The 25915-nt window shown below is 45.8% G+C and overlaps 1 protein-coding gene across 1 annotated transcript in view; it reads left to right on the top strand.

Annotated features, from left to right (window-relative positions):
* The first annotated feature begins 7594 nt into the window (after window positions 1-7594).
* LOC138285814 (dehydrogenase/reductase SDR family member 13-like) overlaps window positions 7595-25915 on the top strand; it is a 190764-nt gene continuing 172443 nt past the window's right edge. The window contains exon 1 of the mRNA XM_069226212.1: window positions 7595-7981. Coding sequence (XP_069082313.1) covers window positions 7855-7981 — 127 coding nt within the window. The 5' untranslated portion in view covers window positions 7595-7854. The remainder of the gene's footprint in view (window positions 7982-25915) is intronic.

Raw genomic sequence — 25915 nt, 5'->3', positions numbered from 1 at the left:
TCATCCCAACGAACACCATCCCAGAATTTAGAACCCAATAGCTCTGACACCCGAAAGGCCCCAAAGAACATCCATGACATCAAAGTCCTAAATATCATAGACTCCCCCTCATCCACACAGACTCGCGCAGTCGATGCCATCATTTGTCTCAAAAGGTGCAAAGAAATCGGCTGGCGATCCTGTGCTTTACCACCCTGTTCCCTCGCCCAACCTTCTAGAAGGCGCTGCCCCAACTCTCCCGCCGACGGCGAGTAACCCCACAACATCTTACCCATAAAAGCTATACCTGCCAATTTTCCCGCCATAGACACCTTAGACAATCCTTTGTCTATCATGCTCATAATGTATTTATTCACATCCTCAACCCGGTCCTGTTCTCTCCACCGACGGCGCGCCCCAGACTCAACAAATTCCTGCCAAGCCTGTACATACTTGCACTGCGTCGAAGGAGCCAAAGAATTCACGACCAATCGCAGAAACCTCTGTCTCCTATTCTCCAAAGCGCTGCCGGCATCACCGTCCTGCTAAAGTGCTCGTCCGCAACCAACCCACGGAACCTCTCCCACTGCGAATGAGATAACGCATCCGCAATGTCATTATTCACCCCAGCCACGTGTCTTGCTCTAAAATAAATATTGCGCCGCAAGCATTCTAAGACAAAAACCCTAAGGAGCTGTAACACCTGTGGATCCCTTGCTGACTGCCGATTAATCACCTGAACCACTGCCAAGTTGTCTACCCGAAACAAAACGCGCTTGTGTTGCAACCACCGACCCCATACACACACTGCCACGACCAACGGAAACAGTTCCAAAAATGCAATACTCCGACTGCCCGCGCGCCATGCCTCCGGCCACTGTTCCGCACAAAACTTGCCCTGCCAATATATACCAAACCCTGACGCCCCCGCCGCGTCTGAAAAAATTAGCACATCCCGATCACATAAAGGCCATGCCTGAATCGGAATGCCATTAAATGACTCCAGGAATACACACCACATTCTCAAATCCTCTTTGACCCCCGCGCTAAGCCTCACATGATGATGTGGTAAAACGCCACCCGAGAGCGCCATCTCCAAACGCCGACAAAAAGTCCTGCCTGCACGCACCACCCTACACGCAAAATTCAAGTGACCCAACAACACTTGAATTTCCTTCACTGTCACTTTCTTCTTCTGCCCCGCTTGTGTTGCCGTTTTTCATTTGGCAAACGCGCCACCATTGCCTGAGTATCACGTTCTATACCCAAAAAAGACAAGGCCGTACAGGGTCCCACTGTCTTTTTGGGGACCAGGGGCACACCCAGGTCCCCCATGATAGCTTGGAATTTCTGCAGCGCCATCCCACAGGACTCTGACTCTTTTGGTCCTACAATGAAGAAATCATACAAATAATGTGTGACCGACGCATGCCCTGTGACCGTCACAAAAATCCACTGCTGAAGCATTCAAACAAAGAGCAGGATATCGAACAGCCCATAGGCAGCGCCTTATCAACGTACCAGCTGCCTTGAAATTGAATGCCCAACAAATCAAAATCCCGCTGGTGCACCGGCAGGAGTCGAAACGCAGACTTTATATCCGTCTTTGCCATCAGGGTGCCCGGACCCAATGCCTCCACCAATGCCATTGCCACGTCCACCGAAGCATATGACACTTTAGTGAGCTCCTCCGGTATGATGTCATTGACCGACGCCCCTTCCGGCCATGACAAATGATGTATTAACCGATATTGCCCTGGCTCCTTTTTGGGCACCACCCCCATGGGGGACACAATAAAATTTTCCAAAGGCCAATCTGCAAAAGGGCCTTCCACTCTCCCCTCCTTTACTTCTTTTTCCAGTTTGAGCCGCACAAGCTCCTCTTTTCCTCTGACCGAACACAAATTCTCTGCCCACCGACGCTGTCGCGGTCCCGTGTAACCTAACTCGAAACCTTCAGAAAATCCCCGCAGCAGCAGTTGCCCTTGATCCTTCAAACCATACCGACTCACCCAGACCCGAAGCCTATCCAGCTTAACTGGTGTAATAGCTTTTTCCCATAATGCCCTGCCCTCTGGCCTTGGGCTGTCCTGCATTTCCCGCCGAATTAGCTCCCGATGGCGCCAATTGTTGGCCGACGTTGGTCCCCCCAAAGCAACTAGTGAGAGCGTGTTTCCCCCCACACGTGAAGCATTCATGTTTGAATTTACAGTATTCTCGGGTGCACAACCCTTTGTTAAAGTCCCAGCAGGCCCCAGTTTTTTTTCAACTTGTACTTGCTGCTCCAATTCCCCCTTTTTCACTTGTGTTACTGACATTGGCCCCACCCTGGGTGGGGCGATCCCGAAAGGGCCGATAAATGATTGGCAAACCGCTAGCCGTAAAGACTGTTTTACCGAACTTTGCTGGACCCATGGTATGCTGCCACAGATCCGTATCAATCTCACCCCATTACGCCTCCTCGTCCGCCGCCATACGCGCTCGAAATTCCTCATCGTATTGTGCCCAAGCATATCCCCCATAATTCAAATATGCCTTCCTAATTACATCCATATACTTAAACAAAGCCACTGCCCGTTCCGGATAACGCTCGCAATAAACACTAGCGAAGATCAAAAACGCCGCCGTCCAATTCTCAATGGTCACAGGGACCCTAGGCCTCTTCGCTAGCTCATACTCCTCTTCTTTTGACCCCTCCTTTGCTCGAACTTCCCTGTGCAGCAATTTAAGCATCTCTACATACTCCCCTTTCCATATCTTTTCCTTTGTTGCTGCCATGAGATGCGCTCCCAAAGGCTTCGCCGTCCCCATGTAAGGTAGCCGCTTGTGCTTACCCCCTACCTTACCAGGACCAAATTCTTCACCACTTGTACCCTTCACTTCCTCCTTATCCTTACCTGCGCTTCCTTTACTCACCTCCTCCTTTACTTCGTCCGTAACCACTCCCACGTCCGCAACATACACCCCTTTGTACAACCTCTCCCCCGCACCCTCACTGCAGTCCTCCGTCCCCACCGCCACCCCAACTTGCTTCTGCGCTTTATTTGCATTACCTTTTTGCAACAACGGGGGCCACTCCGTAACCGTCCGTCTTGCCTCACTCTTCGATCGCCCAGACTCAGCCGGCACCTGCAACGACTTATGAACAACATTAGAAACCCTCCCCTGTTGCCCACCAAACCTCCTCGTCTCGAATCTCCCCTTCCTCTACACTGTCCGCATCATAATCCAACCTCTCCTCCATCCCCATGTCCTCACTGTCCATATCCCGTAACCCATCCCCAAAACGAGCCTTTTTAATAAGATCCTCCATTCGCGCCGCCGGTGTACGTGGTCGCCGCAGAGCCGCTTGGGGCCCCTCCCGTCGCGATGCGTCGCCAGGCCGCTGCCCTTTACTCACCGTCACACTAGCGGCCGCAGAACCCGATCCAGTGTGACTCCGTCTTACCCAAGCCCTGGCTCGCACCGTGTCGCTACTGCGATGAGATCCAATCCAGCTAGCCACACTGGGCGCCGCCTTCTCTTCTTCCTCCCAGGGTTCCGAGCCCGTCAAAAGCTCGCCTGAGTCCCCGTCTTCGCCCCCACTCGGTTCCCCCTGCAATAATCCCAAGTCATCATCGTTCAAAACTTCGGCCTCTAAACCCTGTCTCCTATGGTCATCCTCCTTCCCTTTTGGCCCCCCCATCCCGTCACTATCTGAATCATCCGGGCTAAAATCCCCCAGGTGGCTCCCTGCTTTTTTAAACCCCCCATAAGTACGGGTAGGCGGGCGCACTTTCAGCGTGATCCCGTCTTCTTCTGCTTCTAGCTCAGTTTCGTCCCCTGCGTCTTGGGCCGATTTGTCACTCCATTCCAGGATGTGACTCAAATCCCTTCCTTTGAACTCGGCCCCCGCCCCATCTCCCAAATGCCCCTCTTGCTCCTCATGAAAACCTTTCCTGCTTCCTTCTTGAAGCTTATATTCCTGCTCCTCCCCTCCTCTGGGTCTGTCCTCCCTTGGGAACTCATGCCCCACCCCTTTTAGCATCGCAATACTTACGCCCCCACTGCCCTCTAAACCAGCAGGATGCAGGACATCAGAGGCTAGCGACCCCATTCTTCCCAGCTGTAGACTGGTAGCCCCTGCTTGCCCTTTGGCATTCTCAAACAGCATCTGACAACAAAGGGGACCAGTGTTTCTTCTGTCACTCCGGTGTATGTTCCAGTGTTACCCTGGAACAAACTGGTGTTTGACGAATGACGACAATTTGGGGTCCTAGGTGAATTACCCAGATTTTCCATAGTTTTCGTAGCTTGTATGTTCAAATGGCCTGAGGTCAGAATTGTGGAATGTTATTACACCCTGCGTGACTGAATTGTTGGAAGACATGTTCAATAGCGATATTTATTCCAGTCAGTTCCTACTGGATAATAGCACTCAGTTAGGGTCAGATCAAAACAGGAAGTTTCTCAAATGATTTAACATCAGCCAGGTAAGAACTTTGCTTTTTCAACCTAGAAGAAATGTGCCAATAGGGTTGTAAAGGATCATTGCAATTGCCCAAGATCAACAGAGTTGGATGGAGGAAAATTCTAAAAGAACGTTTGTGGTCTTTGAGGACAACTCTGCATGTTAACAATGAAACGTCACCATTTGTTTTGCTGAAGGGTCTCGTTCTCAGCTCAAAGTTGACTAGAGATTGGAAGGTGCACTTTGAGATTGACAAATCCAAGCTTGGCAAGGTTGCTACTGTAAAGTGCATCCAAGACAAGTACTCTGGAATGGGAAAATAAGGAAGGGTAGGGGCAATTGGCCACTGGGTGACAGTCAAGTAGCCTGTATTAATTAGTAAAGGTAAGTTGTGGTTCATTGTGCTTGTTCAAGTCACCGAAGTGTTGGACCAGCCTATGTGTATGAATGATAGTAAAATCTAGAATAAGGATTATCTTGTGGTGGTGGTGCCATTGCATAAGACTGTGTAGAAGTGCATTACATATAGTGTTACAATATAATGTACATTCTGTGTGGAATGTCATGATTTGATTTAGGGTCATTTGCTTCCTGATGCAGTTACAATAGACTACTATAAAGCAGCTCTCCATCAAGCATTGGTGCAACATCATTTATTCTGAAGGAAATCACAACAGTCTGTCTTTGCATGTGATCATATGTTGTGCGACGGTAACAGTACAGGGTTGGAAGTAAAGACGTTTCCATGGTTCAGGATCAGGAAACTGTGCTGAAGCATTGTTCACCTGGACACCTAAACGATTATTTTGTCTGGAGGTATGATTGCGTGCTGTGTTTTGTACTATGTTTCTTCTCTGCTTACCTTTCACCTTTGTGAAACAATCAATGTTTCTCCAGATTATCGTGGGGATCTGTTTGCATGATGTTACAACAGTTATGTGCAGGGCTTCTTTTCTTGCCCATATGTTTATTTTCTATTTTTATGTTTTGTAAAGGAGTATGTGTGAGGTACTGTTTATATAATTGCATCCCAAGATGATGATGCATGCTGAGGAAACTTACCTGATTTGTACCCGTGCTTGGCTTCTGAGCTGCAGGAATACAGCTGCATATCTCTTCAACCACCTGTTCCGGGTTCCTCCTATTACAGGGAGTGCAGAATTATTAGGCAAGTTGTATTTTTGAGGATTAATTTTATTATTGAACAACAACCATGTTCTCAATGAACCCAAAAAACTCATTAATATCAAAGCTGAATATTTTTGGAAGTAGTTTTTAGTTTGTTTTTAGTTTTAGCTATGTTAGGGGGATATCTGTGTGTGCAGGTGACTATTACTGTGCATAATTATTAGGCAACTTAACAAAAAAAAAAAAATACCCATTTCAATTATTTATTATTACCAGTGAAACCAATATAACATCTCAACATTCACAAATATACATTTCTGACATTCAAAAACAAAACAAAAACAAATCAGTGACCAATATAGCCACCTTTCTTTGCAAGGACACTCAAAAGCCTGCCATCCATGGATTCTGTCAGTGTTTTGATCTGTTCACCATCAACATTGCGTGCAGCAGCAACCACAGCCTCCCAGACACTGTTCAGAGAGGTGTACTGTTTTCCCTCCTTGTAAATCTCACATTTGATGATGGACCACAGGTTCTCAATGGGGTTCAGATCAGGTGAACAAGGAGGCCATGTCATTAGATTTCCTTCTTTTATACCCTTTCTTGCCAGCCACGCTGTGGAGTACTTGGACGCGTGTGATGGAGCATTGTCCTGCATGAAAATCATGTTTTTCTTGAAGGATGCAGACTTCTTCCTGTACCACTGCTTGAAGAAGGTGTCTTCCAGGAACTGGCAGTAGGACTGGGAGTTGAGCTTGACTCCATCCTCAACCCGAAAAGGCCCCACAAGCTCATCTTTGATGATACCAGCCCAAACCAGTACTCCACCTCCACCTTGCTGGCGTCTGAGTCGGACTGGAGCTCTCTGCCCTTTACCAATCCAGCCACGGGCCCATCCATCTGGCCCATCAAGACTCACTCTCATTTCATCAGTCCATAAAACCTTAGAAAAATCAGTCTTGAGATATTTCTTGGCCCAGTCTTGACGTTTCAGCTTGTGTGTCTTGTTCAGTGGTGGTCGTCTTTCAGCCTTTCTTACCTTGGCCATGTCTCTGAGTATTGCACACCTTGTGCTTTTGGGCACTCCAGTGATGTTGCAGCTCTGAAATATGGCCAAACTGGTGGCAAGTGGCATCGTGGCAGCTGCACGCTTGACTTTTCTCAGTTCATGGGCAGTTATTTTGCGCCCTGGTTTTTCCACACGCTTCTTGCGACCCTGTTGACTATTTTGAATGAAACGCTTGATTGTTCGATGATCACGCTTCAGAAGCTTTGCAATTTTAGGAGTGCTGCATCCCTCTGCAAGATATCTCACTATTTTGGACTTTTCTGAGCCTGTCAAGTCCTTCTTTTGACCCATTTTGCCAAAGGAAAGGAAGTTGCCTAATAATTATGCACACCTGATATAGGGTGTTGATGTCATTAGACCACACGCCTTCTCATTACAGAGATGCACATCACCTAATATGCTTAATTGGTAGTAGGCTTTCGAGCCTATACAGCTTGGAGTAAGACAACATGCATAAAGAGGATGATGTGGTCAAAATACTCATTTGCCTAATAATTCTGCACTCCCTGTAGTGTGCTAAAGCAAGTAGGGTTTAGCTAGTGGAATAGTCTGTTAAAGACTATTGACAGGTATTTGTTTACATTATTTCACAATGCTTGTTCAATTTGATAGTTTTGTTGTGGTTGGGCTAATAAAGTGATGAGTGCCCAAACTGACCAACAAAGTAAGATGCTAATTTATAAACCAGAACTATTGAAATTCCTAATTTTGGTTATTTATGCTGTGTATAAAAAGATGGAACCAATAAAAATACATAGAAAAACAACAGTTGTTTCTGGACAACTCGCAGCCTCTCGGCGATATCTGCGAAGTGTGCACGCACTCCTGTTTCCCCACCCACCTCTCACAGTGTAGGCACTCTGCCAGGGCAGTGAACTGCGAAACTAGGGGTAATAAAAAAATAAGGCGGGTATATGCGGAAACAGGTTATTCGAGTTCAGCAGTCTCTCGGACCCAGCAGCAATCTTAGCAGATAGGAAGGAGCGTGTAGATTCTAGTTGTGCATCCGCCCCTGTCCTACGTGGAGTGTGGGCTGCCCCTTTTCAGCAATCCCGACGTTGATCCGCTGCATCTATCCCAGCCGGTTGATTTTCTGGTTTTCGGGGAATATAACTTTAACGTAGCCGCCGAGACCGATCCTAGCAGCCCGTAAGTGTGAGCCGCTGCTCCTGGGAGTACACTCAGACTTTGCAAAATAGTTACCAGGGAAGTGATAGTGGCAGTGATGGAGACCATCCTTCTGGGCATCGGACTGGCCCTAGCGGCTTACGTCTTCATCTACTACATCTTCGTCAGGGGGCCACGGTGCCACAGTGCGCGCAGTCTAAAGGGGAAGACAGTGGTCATCACAGGTTAGTGGACTGTCTGTGTGCACTTCTGTAGGCGTCCAACGTGACTTAGAGACTGCGTGTTTTCTGTGTGTACGTCCATCCTGAACACAACATTTGGAACTAACGCTTCCCTATCCCCGCTCATCCACTACGCTCGCTTGACTCCGTAATAGTCTGTGGTAGTTCAGGCGACCTACCTTTTCAGTTGCAGTTACCAGAAGTACGATGCATCCTACTGTATTGCAACCTGTTTTTAAGGGATTTGGCCCCAGAGTGGTGCGGAAAGTAGTGTTTATCTTATGTACATTTTACAGCGATCTAGGATAAATGTCTTCTTTTGACGCCATTTCTACTTTTTTGACCGGAAATTTACATTATTGCTGTCAACACAGCCAAATTCAAAACCATTTTCATTAGAACTTTTGCACGTATTTCCCTCGAGGTGGAAAAGAGGAGTTTGCTAGGAGATATTTTCATGTCCCCAAGAAAGCCCACCTAGATATTCAAAGAAAACAGTTTTGAATTCATTGCATTTGCTACCCTGTTTATTTTCACACCTGCTTGTAATCTCGAACCACCGTGGTAGTGGCATATAACAACATTTTTCAGAATTAGTTCAAGTCAGGTTTTCAAATTGTTTTCGGCTTTTCACCTTACTTTATGTATTTTCCTTTTACAGCTTGTATAGTTAGTAGTTTTGTATCATGTAAAAGTTTACATAAGTTCACATTAAGGACTATGCTGATTAGTCACAGCTAATTAGTCACTTGGATGGCCCTCGGGTAGTGAAAGACCAGATGGGGGAAACTGGTCTGAAGTTGAGCGCAGACAAGTCTGAGATTCCCATATTCAGAGGCTCCCAGTATTTTTGGCCCTGAAGCTAGTGCCCCCATGATTAGGTATCTTCCCATTCCAAAACCTCTCCACTCTCCCAACCCACCAATTCCTTTCTCGGTGACAAGAAATGTAGTGGTCATTGTAGGCAATAGTCTGGCCTTCAGGCCACAAGCTAATAGCATAAAATGTTAATGAAATTGGGGAAAGACATGGCCTTTTTCTGGACCTCTTTCCAGGCCAGTTTTATCTCTGCTGGAACATTGGAAAGCACTGTGTTTGGGTGCTCCTACAGGTTTGGGTTTTAGATTGCAGCTGATCCATATTTTGGCAGCATGCATTATCTAGGGTATGTATAGATGCATGCATATCTGGCCATTTCTTGATGCGCTACAGTGGCTGCCCATTTGTAAAACAATTCTTTTTAAGGGCTCTTGCATTATCCATTGGACATTTCATTACGTTCAATCTAACTTTCAACCCTCTCTATTGGAGCGATCTCTGCAATTGTCTACAACAGCTAGATCCTTGACCCTTTGATTTAAGAGGGAACAAAGGTGGGCTCTTCTCTGTTCAGGCCGTTAAGGAGTGGGATGCACTTTTCATAAACTGAGGCTCCGATTTAAGAGGGCCTAGCACCACTTTAGCGCCACCTTAGTGTCATTTTTTTTACACTAAGGTGGACTTCTCCACACTCCAAATCTACAAAGTGGCGCAATGTATGCATTGCTCTACTTTGTAACCCTTTGAGCTACATTATGCCTGCACCATCCACAATGTATGGAAAGAGGGCATTGCCCCATTGGAGGGGGTCGAAAAAATGGCACAAAGAAATCTAGGAGATTTTGTTGTGTTATTTTTTTCAGCACTTTAAAAGCCTACTCAGAGCAGGCGTTAAAAGAGGGCACACAATTGTTTACAATGGGCCCCTACGTACTGTTCAGGGTTAGCGCCAATTTTGGCACTAACCCTGAACAGTACATCGATAGCATAAAAAATGTTGATGCTATTGCTCCCTACCCTATGCCATGGTGCGCCGTATCTGGAATACAGCTGGGCACTTGGCGACAGTAGGGGGGCGCTAAGGGACGCAAGCAAAGTGGTGCTGCACTATGTGGAGCACCACTTAAAATAAATCTGCCCCTAAGCCTGGAAACAAGTCAGCTAACCTTAACAAAATACCATTTGTAACTTGCAGTTTGCAAATGACTAGAGTCTCATGTTTAATTGTACCCAGCAAAACTTATAAATAAAACCCAGCTTCCTGCTAGGCTTTTTAAATGAGATGGTTTGTTTGCTATCTGATGTGTTTGACAAGTACTTAGGAGAAGTAAAGTTTGCTTTTCTGATTTCCAGACAACCCCTAAATTGTGTACTTGATTTAAAATGTACAGTTGGTTGCAGACAAACCTTTAAACTGAGGCAAAACATTCATTCGTCTGGCTTGGGTGTGTAAACTAATAATGGTGAAGTGCCCTTTGTTGTTACGTTGCACCTGTAACTTCTTAGCCACAACTGGATCAAACTCAGATTTCTTAGATCAAAGAATTATGAGAATTTACCAGAGTTAACCTCTCGCACTCTCATAAAAGTATCACATGTAAGCTTCAACCTTTTGAAAAATTAGGTGGCTTGAAGCATTGATAATTCTTTTAGAGCATCTAATTAGGCAAAATATTTGGACTTGTAAGCTTTGCTCTCTTAACCCTCTCACTTTTGAAAGTGCACGTCGTTAACCTTTGTTGGCATTTGAATAAAATGTTTGGTGGGCGGTAATGCAAGACTATCACCTGAGGTTGTAAACATGTACTTCGTTTGACTGCCAGGGGCCTCGCTTGACTGCAGGCCCACACTGCACCACTGCTGAAAGAGGCGGGGCCTCAGTGCTTTAGAGTGCAACTTTGATTAGTACTGGGCAGTACTTCGGTTGACTGCGAGTTGCTTTGCTTGAATTTCAGGCCCAATCCGTACCACTGCTGAAGGAGATAATGACTCAGCACTATAAAGCAGGACTTACCTCGGCGCAGACTGGGTCAAGACCTGCCTGTTAGAGACAGGAAGATGCAGGTCTGGGCCTTATCTCTGAGATTTTATTTTTCAATTTTATATTTTATCAGCCTACGGCGAAGCTCATAAGGGCAAAAGAAAGTCTACAAGTGTTACAGGAGGTGAGGATCAAATAGCCACCTCCTCAATAGCTAATATTATAACGGGTGCTAGTGGAATGATTACCAACAACATTCTTGGTGTCTAGGAGAGGCTTGAGGTAATGCAGAGTGCTGTGTACCAAAGTTTCATAGCCGTGCCTATCAATAAGATGCACATGGTGAAACACGGTTTGGGACTAAAGCATGATCAAGCCCCCAAAGCCTCACTGAATAATCCATGTATCTCAAATGCACCTCGATCTATCACTAATATATCTCCTTCCTCGTTGGCCTGCTTGCCACTAGCAAAAAGAAAAGGTGTTTTCAATTCATACAACCAAAAAACAAACAATTTTCTAGTGTGAGTACGAGGCATGACATCATTGCAGGGGCACCACAACCGGAGCTTAAAAACACCACAGGATCAGGACGCCGCCTTGTTCTTCGGCCTCGCGACTTGATGGATGGAGGATCTAGACACATTTATCCTGTGTAGGAAAGTACCATCTTGCCTGGCATGTTACCCCCATTTTTACTTGTGTGTCAGTTTGTTTTTGCCTGTCTCACTGGGATCCTGCTAGCCAGGATCCTAGTGCTCATAGTTTGTGGCCTGAATGTGTTCGCTGTGTGGTGCCGAACTGTGTCACTGAGGTTCTGCTAACCAGAACCTCAGTGCTTATGCTTTCTCTGTCTTTACAATTGTCACTGCAGGCTAGTGACGATTTTTACCAATTCTAATTGGCACACTGGAACACCCTTATAATTCCCTAGTGTATGGTACCTAGGTACCCAGGGTATTGGGGTTCCAGGAGATCCCTATGGGCTGCAGCATTTCTTTTGCCACCCATAGGGAGCTCAGACAATTCTTACACAGGACTGCCACTGCAGCCTGAGTGAAATAACGTCCACGTTATTTTACAGCCATTTTACACTGCACTTAAGTAACGTATAAGTCACCTATATGTCTATGGGCAGTGCAGGGGCCCCCAGGGGCCCCAAGACACCCGTTCCCGCCAGCCTCTTCCTGGCGGTGAAAACTGCCAGAAACAGGCTGGCGGGAAGGGGGTCAAAATCCCCAAGGCAGCGCTGCTTGAAACCACCGGCCCCGGTTTTCTGACCGCGGCTTTACCGCCACGGTCAGAATGGGCTAGGAAGCACTGCCAGCCTGTTGGCGGTGCTTCCGTCATTGCCCCCCTAGTCTGGCCCATCTCAGGATCAGGAGGTAGAGGAGGGGGGTACCCAGCAAGAATCAGGGGAGGGCACTGAGGATGCTGGGGAGGGTTCATCCAAAGACCTGCCAGCTAACAGGCCACCTAGTGACACTGGTAGTGGGAGGGGGGTCACACACTAGTAGGGCACCTTTCACTCCAAAAGGCCAGGTTATTAGAGTCCAGCCAGTTAGAGACAGGTCCCATTCTGCCAATTCCCACATTTCCTCTGTGTCTCAGAATTCCCAAGCCTCCCACCCTGAGGATAACACCATGGAAAGGGAACTCAGAAAGCTGAGGTTGGAAGAGGCCAGACTGAAGCTGAGACAGCAGCAGTTGGCCTTAGACAGGGAATCTCTAGATCTAGAGAGGGAAAGGCAGAGGTTGGGGTTAGTTCCCCATGGTGGCAGCAGCAGTGTTTTTTATAGTAATCCTGTAAGAGAACAAGGTTCTAAAAACCTGCATAAGATAGTCCCCCCTTACATGGAGGGGAATGACATTAACAAGTGGTTTGCTGCACTTGAGGGGGCCTGTATGGTACAGTTGGTCCCTCAAAGGCAGTGGGCTGCTATCCTGTGGCTATCTTTCACTGGTAAGGGTATGGAAAGGCTCCCTACTGTCAGAGAAAGTGATTCTAATAATTACAAAGTTTTGAAGGATGCACTTTTAGATGGATTTGGCTTAACCACTGAACAATACAGGATAAAGTTCAGAGATACCAGAAAAGAGTCCTCTCAAGACTGGACAGACTTTGTAGACTGTTCAGTGAAGGCCTTGGAGGGTTGGTTACATGGCAGTAAGGTGACCAACTATGAAAGCCTGTATAATCTAATCCTGAGATAGCATATTTCGAATAATTGTGTGTCTGAGTTGTTGCATCAGTACTTGGTAGACTCAGATCTGACCTCTCCCCAAGAATTGGGAAAGAAGGCATACAACTGGGTCAGAACAAGAGTGAACAGAAAGGTTCATACAGGTGGTGACAAGGATGGCAAGAAGAAGGATGGTAAGTCTTCTGACAAGGGTGGGGACAAAGATAAAAAACATTTCTGAGTCTTCATCAGGACCACAAAAATCTTCTGGGGGTGGTGGGTCCAAATCCTCTTCCAATAATCAAAGGAAGCCATGGTGTTATTTAAGTAAGAGTAAAGGCCATTGGGCAAGTGATTCCACTTGTCCAAAGAAAAACACCAAGGCTCCCTCTACCACAACCCCAACTGCGTCCTCTAGTGCCCCTAGTAATAGCAGTGGTGGTGGGAAGTTTACTACAAATAGCCAATCAAAGGGTGTAGCTGGGCTCACCATTGGTAGTGTAGTTGGGGTTGGTCTTGTTAGGGAGACCACAGAGGCTGTTTTAGTTTCTGATGGTGGTATTGACTTTGCCACCTTGGTTGCTTGTCCCCTTAATATGGATAAGTACAAGCAACTTCCCCTAATAAATGGTGTTGAGGTTGAGACCTACAGGGATACAGGAGCCAGTGTCACTATGGCGATTGAGAAACTAGTTCACCCTGATCAACACCTAATTGGTCAACAGTACCAAGTTACTGATGCTCATAACAACACTCTTAGCCACCCCATGGCTGTTGTGAATCTCAACTGGGGGGGGTGGTTACTGGTCCAAAGAAAGTTGTGGTAGCCACTGATTTACCTGTAGATTGCTTACTAGGCAATGATTTGGAGACATCAGCTTGGGCTGAAGTGGAGTTGGAGGCTCATGCAGCAGTGTTGGGCATTACTGGGCATATCTTTGCTTTGACAAAGGCTCAGGCCAAAAAGCAAAGAGAACAGGGAAGCTTGGATCCTGGAACAATAGAACAAGTGCTCCCAAAAGCTAGGGGTAGAAAGGGTAAATCCTTGTCCACTATCCCTCCCTCACCAGAATATTCCCCTTTTGAGGAAGAGGAATCCTCTCCCTGTGCAGAACCTATACCAGATAGGCTGGCAGCAGACACTGCTGAACTTTAGGGTGCAGGGGGGCCTGCTACGGAAGAGCTGAGTGTGGCACATCAGACCTGTCCCACACTAGAGGGTTTAAGACAGCAAGCTGTCAAACAGCAGAATAGGGATATCACTGATAGCCATAAGGTCTATTGGGAAGACAACCTCCTTTATACTGAGTCAAGGGACTCTAAACCTGGAGCTGCCAGGAGATTGGTTATCCCTTTGCAGTATAGGGAGTTTCTTCTGACCTTGTCACATGACATTCCTTTGGCTGGGCATTTGGGCCAGAGTAAAACTTTAAAACTTGGGACAGACTTGTTCCATTGTTTCATTGGCCTCACATGTCAGAGGACACTAAGGAGTTTTGTCACTCCTGTGTGACCAGCCAAGCCAGTGGCAAGACTGGTGGCACACCTAAGGCCCTCTTAATTCCACTTCCTGTGGTTGGGGTGCCCTTTGAAAGGGTAGGGGTTGATATAGTTGGCCACCTTGGCCCTCAAACAGCTTCAGGCAATAGTTTATCCTGGTGGTAGTGGACCATGCCACTAGGTATCCTGAAACAATTCCCTTAAGGCCCACTACAGCTCCTGCAGTGGCAAAGGCCTTCCTGGGAATCTTTTCCAGGGTGGGCTTCCCTAAGGAAGTGGTGTCAGACAGAGGTAGTAACTTCATGTCTCATACCTCAAAGCTATGTGGAAGGAGTGTGGTGTAACTTATAAGTTCACTACTCCTTATCATCCACTGACAAATGGTCTGGTTGAGAGGTCTCAAAGGTATGATTATGGGACTCCCTGAAAAACTCAGAAGGAGATGGGATGTCCTATTGCCATGCCTCCTTTTTGCTTACAGGGAGGTACTCCAAAAAGGAGTGGGCTTTAGCCCCTTTGAACTCCTTTTTGGGCACCCTGTAAGAGGTCCCCTTGCACTTGTGAAGGAGGGTTGGGAACAACCTTTAAAAGCTCCCAAGCAAGACATTGTGGACTATATACTTGGCCTAAGATCCAGAATGGCTGAGTACATGAAAAAGGCCAGTAAAAACCTTCAGGCCAGCCAAGAGCTCCAAAAGCAATGGCATGACCAGAAGGCTGTCCTGACCCAGTACCACCCAGGACATAAGGCGTGGGTATTGGAGCCTGTGGCCCCAAGAGCACTCTAGGACAAATGGAGTGGACCCCATCTCATTGTTGAAAAGAAGGGTGAGGTTACCTATTTGGTAGACCTGGGCACTTCCAGGAGTCCCCTTAGGGTGCTCCATGTCAATCGCCTGAAACCCTACTATGACAGGACTGACTTAACCTTGCTCACGGCAACTGAGGAAGGGCAGGAAGAAGAGAGTGACCCTCTCCCTGACCTCTTCTCCACTGCTGAAGCTGATGGCTTAGTGGAGGGAGTGGTGCTTGCAGATTGCCTTACTGCTGAGAAGAAGGACAACTGTATAAATTCCCTAGGCCAATTTTCTGACCTCTTCTCACTGATACCAGGTACCAGTTCCTGGTGTGAGCACACAATCAACACTGGAGACAGCTTACCTGTCAAAAGTAAGATTTACAGGCAGCCTGACCATATCAGGGATTGCATAAAACAAGAGGTACAGAAAATGCTGGACTTAGGAGTGACTGAGCCTTCAGAAAGCCCATGGGGTAGCCTAGTGGTGCTTGTCCCAAAACCTCACAGTAAGGATGGTAAAAGAAAAATGAGGTTTTGTGTTGACTACAGAGGACTCAATCAAGTAACCAAAACTGATGCTCACCCTATACCCAGGGCAGGTGAGCTAATTGATACACTGGCTTCTGCCAAGTATCAAAGCATTTTTGATTTAACTACAGGGTATTGGCAGATTAAATCATCAAAAGATGCTAAACCTAAAACTGCATTTTCCATCATTGGAGGGCACTATCAGTTCACTGTGATGCCCTTTGGTTTGAAGAATGCACCTGCCACTTTTCAGAGGTTGGTGAACACAGTCCTGCAAGGTTTGGAAGCTTTTAGTGCAGCATATCTAGATGATATAGCTGTCTTAAGCTCCACCTGAGATGAGCACCTGGTCCGCCTATGGAAAGTTTTGGAGGCCCCGCAAAAGGCAGGCCTCACTATCATTGCTTCAAAGTGCCGGATAGGGCAGGGGAAAGTGGTTTATCTGGGCTACCTGGTAGGTGGGGAACAGATTGCACCACTGAAGGGGAAGATCCAAACCATTATGGAATGGGCTCCCCCTACAACTCAAACCCAGGTGAGAGCCTTCTTAGGCCTCACAGGGTACTATAGGAGGTTCATTAAGAACTATGGCTCCATTGCAGCTCCTCTTAATGACCTCACTAGTAAGAAGATGCCTAAAAAGGTATTGTGGACAGCTAGCTGTCAAAAGGCATTTGATGAGCTCAAGCAGTCCATGTGCTCTGCACCTGTCCTAAAAAGCCCTTGTTACTCCAAGAAGTTCATAGTCCAGACTGATGCTTCTGAATTAAGGGTGGGGGCAGTGCTATCACAGCTTAACACTAAGGGCCAGGATCAACCTGTTGCTTTTATCAGCAGAAGGTTGACCCCTAGAGAAAAGTGTTGGTCTGCCATAGAGAGGGAGGCCTTTGCTCTGGTCTGGGCACTGAAAAAGTTGAGACCATACCTGTTTGGTACTCACTTTATTGTTCAGACAGACCACAAACCTCTATTATGGCTTAAACAAATGAAGGTGAAAACCCTAAATTGTTGAGATGGTCCATCTCCCTACAGGGAATGGACTATACAGTGGAACATAGACCTGGGAGTACCCACTCCAATGCAGATGGACTCTCCAGATATTTCCACTTATACACTGAAGACTCATCTGGGCAAGGTTAGCCTTATTGTCCCTCGTTTGGTGGGGGGTTGTGTAGGAAAGTACTATCTTGCCTGGCATGTTACCCCCATTTTTACTTGTGTGTCAGTTTGTTTTTGCCTGTCTCACTGGGATCCTGCTAGCCAGGACCCCAGTGCTCATAGTTTGTGGCCTGAACGTGTTCCCTGTGTGGTGCCTAACTGTGTCACTGAGGCTCTGCTAACCAGAACCTCAGTGCTTATGCTCTCTCTGTCTTTAAAATTGTCACTGCAGGCTAGTGACCATTCTTACCAATTCTAATTGGCACGCAGGAACACCCTTATGATTCCCTAGTATATGGTACCTAGGTACCCAGGGTATTTGGGTTCCAGGAGATCCCTATGGGCTGCAGCATTTCTTTTGCCACCCATAGGGAGCTCAGACAATTCTTACACAGGACTGCCACTGCAGCCTGAGTGAAATAACGTCCACGTTATTTCACAGCCATTTTACACTGCACTTAAGTAACTTATAAGTCACCTATATGTCTAACCCTCACTTAGTGAAGGTTAGGTGCAAAGTTACTAAGTGTGAGGGCACCCTGGCACTAGCCAAGGTGCCCCCATATAGTTCAGGGCAATTTCCCCGGATTTTGTGAGTGCGGGGACATCGTTACACGTGTGCTCTACATATAGGTCAATACCTATATGTAACTTCACAATGGTAACTCCGAATATGGCCATGTAACATGTCTAAGATCATGGAATTGTCCCCCCATGCCAAATCAGTTATTGGGGTGCCAATCCCATGCATCCCTGGGGCTCCAGCATGGACCCCGGGTACTGCCAAACTAGCTCTCTGGGGTTTTCACTGCAGCTACCGCTGCTGCCAACCCACAGACAGGCTTCTGCCCTCCTGGGGTCTGGGCAGCCCAGTCCCAGGAAGGCAGAACAAAGGATTTCCTCGGAGAGAGGGTGTTACACCCTCTCCCTTTGGAAATAGGTGTTAAGGGCCTGAGAGGAGTAGCCTCTCCTGGCCTCTGGGAATGCTTTGAAGGGCACAGATGGTGCCCTCCTTGCATAAACCAGTCTACACCGGTTCAGGGATCTCCCAGCCCCTGCTCTGATGCGAAACCGGACAAAGGAAAGGGGAGTGACCACTCCCCTGTCCATCACCACCCCAGGGGTGGTGCCCAGAGCTCCTCCAGTGTGTCCCAGACCTCTGCCATCTTAAATGCAGAGGTGTCAGGGCACAATGGAGGTCTCTGAGTGGCCAGTGCCAGCAGGTGATGTCAGAGACCCCTCCTGATAGGTGCTTACCTGACTAGGTGGCCAATCCTCCTCTTAGGGCTATTTAGGGTCTCTCCTGTGGGTTTCTCTTCAGATAATGAATGCAAGAGCTCACCAGAGTTCTTCTGCATCTCCTGCATTGCTCAACTCGCTGAGTTGACCACTGGCTTCATGTGACCCTCCTTTGTAGTGTTGAGACGACCGCCGTGCTCAGTTTTCTTAAACCCATGTTCAAGTGCTTCTGCGGGTGCTGTCTGCGTGGGCTCTCTGTGTTGCTGAGTGCCCCCTCTGTCTCCTCCTCCAAGGGGCCACCTCCTGGTCCTTCCTGGGCCCGGGCAGCACCCATTTTCTTCAACCGCGACCTTTGCAGCTAGCAAGGCTTGTTTGCGGTCTTTCTGCGTGGAAACAACTCTGCATCCTCCAGCACGCTGTGGGACATCTTCTGTGCAAAGGGGAAGTTCCTTGCATCTTCCGTTGTTACAGAATCTTCAGGTACTTCGACCCGGAGGCAGCCATTTTGCACCTTCATCCGAGGTTTAGTGGGCTCCTGTCCCCCCACCCGGACGCTTTCGCGACTCTTGGACTTGGTCCCCTTCCTGTGCAGGTCCTCAGGTCCAGGAATTCATCTTCAATGCTTTGCAGTCAATTGTGGTCTTTGCAGAATCTCCTATCACAACTTTAGTGTGTTTCTTGGGAAGTAGGGTAACTTTACTCCTACTTTTCAGGGTCTTGGGGTGGGGTATCTTGGACACCCTTTTCGTTTTCTTACACCCCCAGCGACCCTCTACACACTATACTAGGACTGGGGCCCCTAAGTGGTTCACATTCCACTTTCTTAGTATATGGTTTGTGTTGCCCCTAGGCCTATTGCATCCTATTGTATTCTACAGTGTCTGCACTACTTTTCTAACTGTTTACTTACCTGATTTTGGTTTGTGTGTATATTTTGTGTATTTTACTTACCTCCTAAGGGAGTATATCCTCTGAGACATTTTTGGCACATTGTCACTAAAATAAAATACCTTATGTTTTAGTAACTCTGAGTATTGTGATTCTTATGATATAGTGCTATATGATATAAGTGGTATGGTAGGAGCTTTGCATCTCTCCTAGTTCAGCCTAAGCTGCTCTGCTATAGCTACCTCTATCAGCCTAAGCTGCTAGAGCACTACTAACCTACTAATAAGGGATAACTGGACTGGGCACAAGGTGTAAGTACCATCAGGTACCCACTATAAGCCAGGCCAGCCTCCAACATCCTGCGACTGGGAGCTGCTTTGTGAATCGTCTGCCCACCCTCTACTGGAGAAAGAGGTGGAAATTTTCACAGAAAAGATGGGGTATACCTGACAAAATTGTCTATTCTGCTGGTTTGCCCCATTGATGGGAAATGGGTATCTGGGCATAAAAAGGGAGAGGATGTGCTGGTGGTCCTGGAGCTTTCAGCCTTACCCTGGTTGGTCTGGGATTGATTATTGATGGGTCTTCCCTAGGAGGCTGGTCAGACCACAGGTGCCCTGGCACAGGCAGTGGTGCACTAAGAGGTTCCCTGGCGTTTTGTGTGGTTGTATTAATTTATATGTTAATTTTCATCCCTCACCTAGTCAAGAAGGGAACTTGTACAAGTAAGGGCCTGATTTAAATCTTCGCGGGGGGAATCCTCAGTCACAAGCGTGACGGATATCCCATCTGCCGTATTATGATCTTATTATATCCAGTGGAGATCGTAATACATCGGATGGGATATCCATCATGTTTGTGACTGAGTATTCCATCTGCGAGATCTAAATCGGGCCTGAAATGTTGATGGCATTATTTGTCTCTGATTGGTGGTAGAGAAAGGAATTTGTTGGCGCAAGGTGGCTGCCCATGTGGGAGATGTAAATAGAAGATACTTTGCTGTCCTTAATGGGACCATTGATAGGAGCATGAAACTGGGAGAATTGTTCCTCAGTGTTGAACTGTGTACCACTTCTGAAAAATGGTGGGATGTATTTTGCACATGCTTATTTTTTAGTGTCACAAGCTGTACAATCTGTGTGATGTATTTACTTTATATATTGCTGATGTATAGTACTGTCTTATTTTTCTTGTTTGAATTTTAATAGATTATATAGCAACATGTTGGTAGAACAGAAATATGGGTGTCTGCCTCCTCTTTCTTGTTATGAATGGGATGGAGGGGTGAGCTGAATGGTGTTCCCTCGACGCAGTGTGGAGTTAACGATTGTCATGTTGTGAGCACACAGTAATTGTCATTTGGGCTTTATTGGAAAGGAGTACATTTCTGTTTTTTTCTCTGAGAAATTAGATACCTGTTTAGCATCTTTTAAGAGTTCCACAAGGAGTATGTGTGCACCTGTGGTGAGTTGATTAACTGCCTTTAAAACTGCTTCATTTAAACTGGACGAGTGTGTTAATAATTCAAAGATAAATTCCATAATTTAGGTCACAAATAGAATATACAGGGTTCAGAATTCAAGGGCAATGATAAGGCCGATAACTAGATCCTATGGTCTATGGTAAGCCAAAAAGCTGAATGTATAGGGTGCATGACAAAGTTATGTTAATATCAATGCAGTATTCTCTTTATAGGTACTTGGCATGGCCTCAATCATGGTTGGTTCCTTTCCAGCACCTGTGGTAGAGTCACTGTAATTACCTCATGAGGTTACACACTTATGTTGTTGGTCTAAAGGATGTCCTTTCCTTTTTCCCAATCTGAGAACTGGTACGAGTAGAAGAATAAAACTGTATATTTACCGGCTAAAGAGCTGGGACATACACATCTCCTCTACAAAGTTATAATAATGATAGAACAGGTACTTTAGGTGGGGATGGGGTGCAAAACGTTTCAGGGTGACTGTATGGTAGTGAATTTTAGAAGTTCAGTTGGTCTAGTTTTACAGACCGACAGGTAAAGGAAACCACTCCAAGCCTTCACTATTTTGAGGATAGTAGGGGCCATGGCACCAGGGTATAATTCTGTAACCTCTAATACATTTACTCCTAACAATCATCACTATTTATAGGACCAAGTCTCTTTCTGTTGCTGGTTATGGTGCAGGTCTCTGGGTTTGTGGAAAACTATTTTTTATTATGTTTCTCTAGAGCAAATAGGTAATACAATGTGCATATCACTGAATACAATGTGTCTATCATTGAAATCAGTGTTTTTAGCCAATAACAAGATAGTGCATGGTAGTATTGATCAAGTGCACATTTCTGTTATCCTTAGATATTCAATTGTGGAAGCTAATAAAATAATCAGTATTTTCCATTAATTAACTCAACTGAGGGGCAATCAAACACAATGTGCTTAAGTGAGCAAAATCTAGTAGACAAAGCATCAGTCACATATGCATTGAAAAATAAGTGATGCAGTTTCAGCTGGAGGAAAAAAAACTAATTTCACACTGCAAGACGTCAATCAGAAACATGCTAAATAAGAGCAGTGATCTGGGTAAGAACATCAAAACAAGAAAACCGAAGTCTGGCAGAGATTCAGGGGAGGGGGCAACTCACTTATGAAATCTCAAGCCAGGACTCATGCAGCACACAATTAGGGGTAGGTAGGTCTCCACAGAGTGTTCTGGATTGCAACCAAGTCGTAAGGAAGATCATAGATTTCATTCATCATCTGTCATACCTTCGGTATGGCTGTCAATCTCCTGGCTAAGCAGTTTACGTGTTTTCATGTGCCATTTTGGAATTTTGCACTCCTTAAGCATTCTCCAACTTGGAGTACTATGGGCTCTCTGTGTTGCTGAGCGCCCCCTCTGTCTCCTCCTCCAAGGGGCGACCTCCTGGTCCTTCCTGGGCCTGGGCAGCACCCATTTTCTTCTACCGCGACCTTTGCAACTAGCAAGGCTTGTTTGCGGTCTTTCTGCATTGAAACAATTCTGCATCCTCCAGCACACAGTGGGACATCTTCTGTGAAAAGGAGAAGTTCCTGGCATCTTCCGTTGTTGCAGTATCTTCAGCTTCTTCCACCTGGAGGCAGCCATTTTGCACCTTCATCCAGGTTTTAGTGGGCTCCTGCCCCTCCTGGACACTTTAGTGACTCTTGGACTTGGTCCCCTTCCTTTGCAGGTCCTCAGGTCCAGGAATCCATCTTCAGTGCTTTGCAGTCAGTTGTGAAGTAGTCTGAAGATGAAGGAAAGCCTCAGCCTGTTCTTGGGTGTGTACCATGCAGGACTTAAGCCTAATTGTAAAAAGCAGATGGAATGGGAACCCCCATATGTTCATGCAGACAGTCCGTCCCCCTTTTAAATTCTTTCTATTTCGTTAGGGTATTCGCTGAGCTATCTTGATAGATCTGAATGTTGTCACCATCTTAGTTGATGGGGTTCTGTTTACGAGAAACTTGGAAAATCTCTTCCTTCTTCTTGTAAAAATGAATTCTGGTCAGAACATCTAGAGTTAGGTTACACTTTTGTTGAAAATCTGAGTATGATGTAATAATAATGTGAATGCGATGTAATGGTATGTCCAAGTCTGCAGAAGTTGAGAGGAGGGTGCAAAAATTCAACATATGGTGGGAGCTTGGAGTCTGAAATGGATGAGCTGATTCCTTTGATGAGCAGGTTGTTGTGTTTGCTGCAGTTTTCACCATCGTCGATTTTCCGGATGAGGGTTGGTTGAGTTCGCTCAAGGGCTGCCACCCTCTCAAAAAGCATGTCCTGTTCCTTGTCGCGCTTCTTAGCTGCACCTTCAAGTTGATCTAAGCGACCCTCCAAATTGTGGAAATTCTGATCAAAATCAGCTATGGATTTGTTAATGTCCTGATGGAGGGTTGACATTTCCTTACAGAATTCCGATATTATTGAAGTAATTTTTGGTGACTGGGGTCTCTGGATCGATAGCAGGCAGCGAGTCAGAATCAACATTATGGTGGGACGAGGCAGATTGGGTTTGCGCTTGGGCCATCAGTGTGTCCCTTATAATGGATGTCTTTTGTGTCTTTGTTTTAGTGGATGTTATGGTTGGTAGTAAAAGAAAAAACAAGAGACAGGAACACCCAGCTTAGCAGTAAACTTGGATTTAGCAGAGTGTCTTGTCACCTCCAAGGAAAATGGGGCCAGCAGCTGCCATCCCATAGTTTAAGAGTCCCTAAAAAGTCAGGGGAGTGAGTGCTTTGCAGGGACTGTGCGTGCCAGGAGTTAACTTATAGATTTGGACAATTCCAGATTAGTTATCCAGATTCCACGCCATCCACAGGAAATTTAGGCGGAAGCAGCTGTTGGCGCATCAATAAACCCTGGTGTACCACTGAGTGCTTGTCAATCATCCTTCATGCCCTTTGACGAGTTGGATCCATATCCCGGCGGTTCTTAGCACCCACGATAGTCACAGGTTGGTGAGCACCTTGTCTGCTCTCCTCGGGCTTGCTTCCCCACGCCCTCTTGGACTCGCAGTGGCCTACAGAAATACTCGCAGGCCTGCAAGAGCAAGCACCCATCGTCCCCACTGGCCCATGCCGAACAGGATGACTTTAGAAGTCATCCTAGAGTCATTGGATGATCATGAAACTACATTAGAAGTCATTGTCACTTCATCACACGTCATCGTCATGCTCCTGAAGTCATCAGCGAAGCTTAGAAACTTGTACCTGATCTTTTGAGGATGAGATGGCGATGAGTATCTGATGACTTCACAAGGTTCAGTTGTTCCTTATGATTTCAAGATGATTGAAAATGAGTATCCGATGACTTTATAAGATGAGTTGCTCTTGATGATTTGAGAATGATTAGCTGATTACTTCAGGCGCATGTCCACCAATTTGGTTTTATTTTTGTTGGAAAAAATGTAACTGCTGTACGATTTTATAGTTGGTGGCTGCTTGTGGCACAATTAACACATTAAGTATGAAATTAGTTCTTATGTATTTGCAAATAAGCATGGCATGTGCTTCAATGATCTCTCTGCAAAATAAGTCACTGGTTGTATAGCTATTGTTAAATGCTCAAAACAATATATTAATTATAAAGAAATTGGAGCACTTTAGGCAGTGCAGCTGAAATTAAGAGGCACAGGAGTATGAATTTATACAGCAAGTCAGACAATTTGTGCAGGAGGGAAATACAACTTTTGCTAACTAAGATTGGAAACTATGTATCACATTCAGAGGCATTTTGCTATATTGACATTTTGTCTAAGGGCAAGTATGATTGTAGATTCAGGTGATATGCAACTCTGGATTTCTTTTTAACTTCCCCAAATGTGACGCTGCAAGGCACAAACAATAGTATCGTCAGCAGCCCTTTTAGCAAGAAAGAAACCATTCTTGGTGCTGAAAGCTTTGGTGAGGGACCTGCTTGTAATTGAGAACCACATTTTGGAAAATCCCACAGGAGAGAAAAAGTGAAAACTGATGATGTTTTTAGTTTTGCTTTTTTTATGGCAGCTGATATTGGCCAGTAGGTGTGTCACTTCATCCAGGGTGGCTTTCAGGGTGAACTCTTTTTTTGTTTTTAAAAAATAGTATTTTTTTGTACGTGAGGATAACGAATACTTGCCGTCTTCACCCACTGATTTGATTGATTGGCTCAATTGTTTGGACTGATTATAGTACCGACTAGAGTGCTTACTCAGCTGGCTGGCAAAGTTGGGCTTGTCTAGTTTTCAAACAAAGTGTATTTCAGTGATTGGCGCTTTTGTGTGTATATTTACATGAATTATTGAGTGGTATAATGTCAAAAAGAGTCAGAGTGTTTGCGATTGTGTATTGGTGAGTGAATTAAAGATCCATTGATTGGATAAATAAAAAGTATATGGATGGATGGATGAATGGGTTTGGAAAGAATGGGTATGTCAGTAAGTTTGTGCTTCAGTGGCCACCATAAGAGTGGAGACTGGAGAGTAGTGTTCTTTTCAGCTGCTAGTAGCAATTTGTTAATGAATACTGCTTGGTTATAGTAATTCTTCCGAAGTGGAACTGTACATACAGTAGCATTTCGCACCAGAAGAAGCACTTTTTTGTTTTTCTCCTCCATAGGGAAACATTTACTCACACTAGGCAATCATTTTCCTAAACCCTAAGCTTGGGATTGTTACATTCTCCTTATCACTCAGCCAAACCATGTTGTCCTTTATACCTTATGAAGACCACCTAACTACCTTCTGTTGGATTTTCTCCTGCATAATTCCACACATTTGTGGTGTAAAGTTAAGCAGGAGTAATTGCATTTTCACTTAAATCCAGCAATTTTCTCAGTAAATATTTGTGCTCCGTCAAAAGGGAGTTCTACATTAGGTTCTGAACTGCATGGTGGGTTATGAATGAGAAGCAGGTGCATGTGGTTGCAAGTGGAATCCACTGATTGATAGGAGTAATTGTAAGATGCTCAGGCATACTAAAGGAAGATATTTTTAGATAAGAAATTACTATTTTCTGTAACACATAATCAGTTGGTGCAAATGGTATCTCACCTAGAGGACAGTGATCCTTCTTAAGGAGAATCTGATCATTCTGAATACTAGTAATGTACTAAACGTTTCCTGGGTCCTAAAGCAAGCAAGATTAAAGATAGACATGCATACAGTCTGCTGGGCCCCTCTGCGCCCTTTGACCTGGTGCCACAGCACCTGCTGCACTGATAGCTACTGCCCTGATGCAAACATTCTATGGGATTTGACCTGTCATTTGTTTTAGAATGATTGCTGCCAAGCTGTATCTCTGTTATGAGTATATTTGTGGGGCACTGTATTTAGGCATGATACTATCAGCAAAATGAAATGGA

Source organism: Pleurodeles waltl, chromosome 3_1, assembly GCF_031143425.1.
Source record: "Pleurodeles waltl isolate 20211129_DDA chromosome 3_1, aPleWal1.hap1.20221129, whole genome shotgun sequence".
NCBI classification, from domain to species: domain Eukaryota; kingdom Metazoa; phylum Chordata; class Amphibia; order Caudata; family Salamandridae; genus Pleurodeles; species Pleurodeles waltl.
Note: the sequence above shows the minus strand (reverse complement) of the source record. Positions and strands in the feature narration are given on the sequence as shown.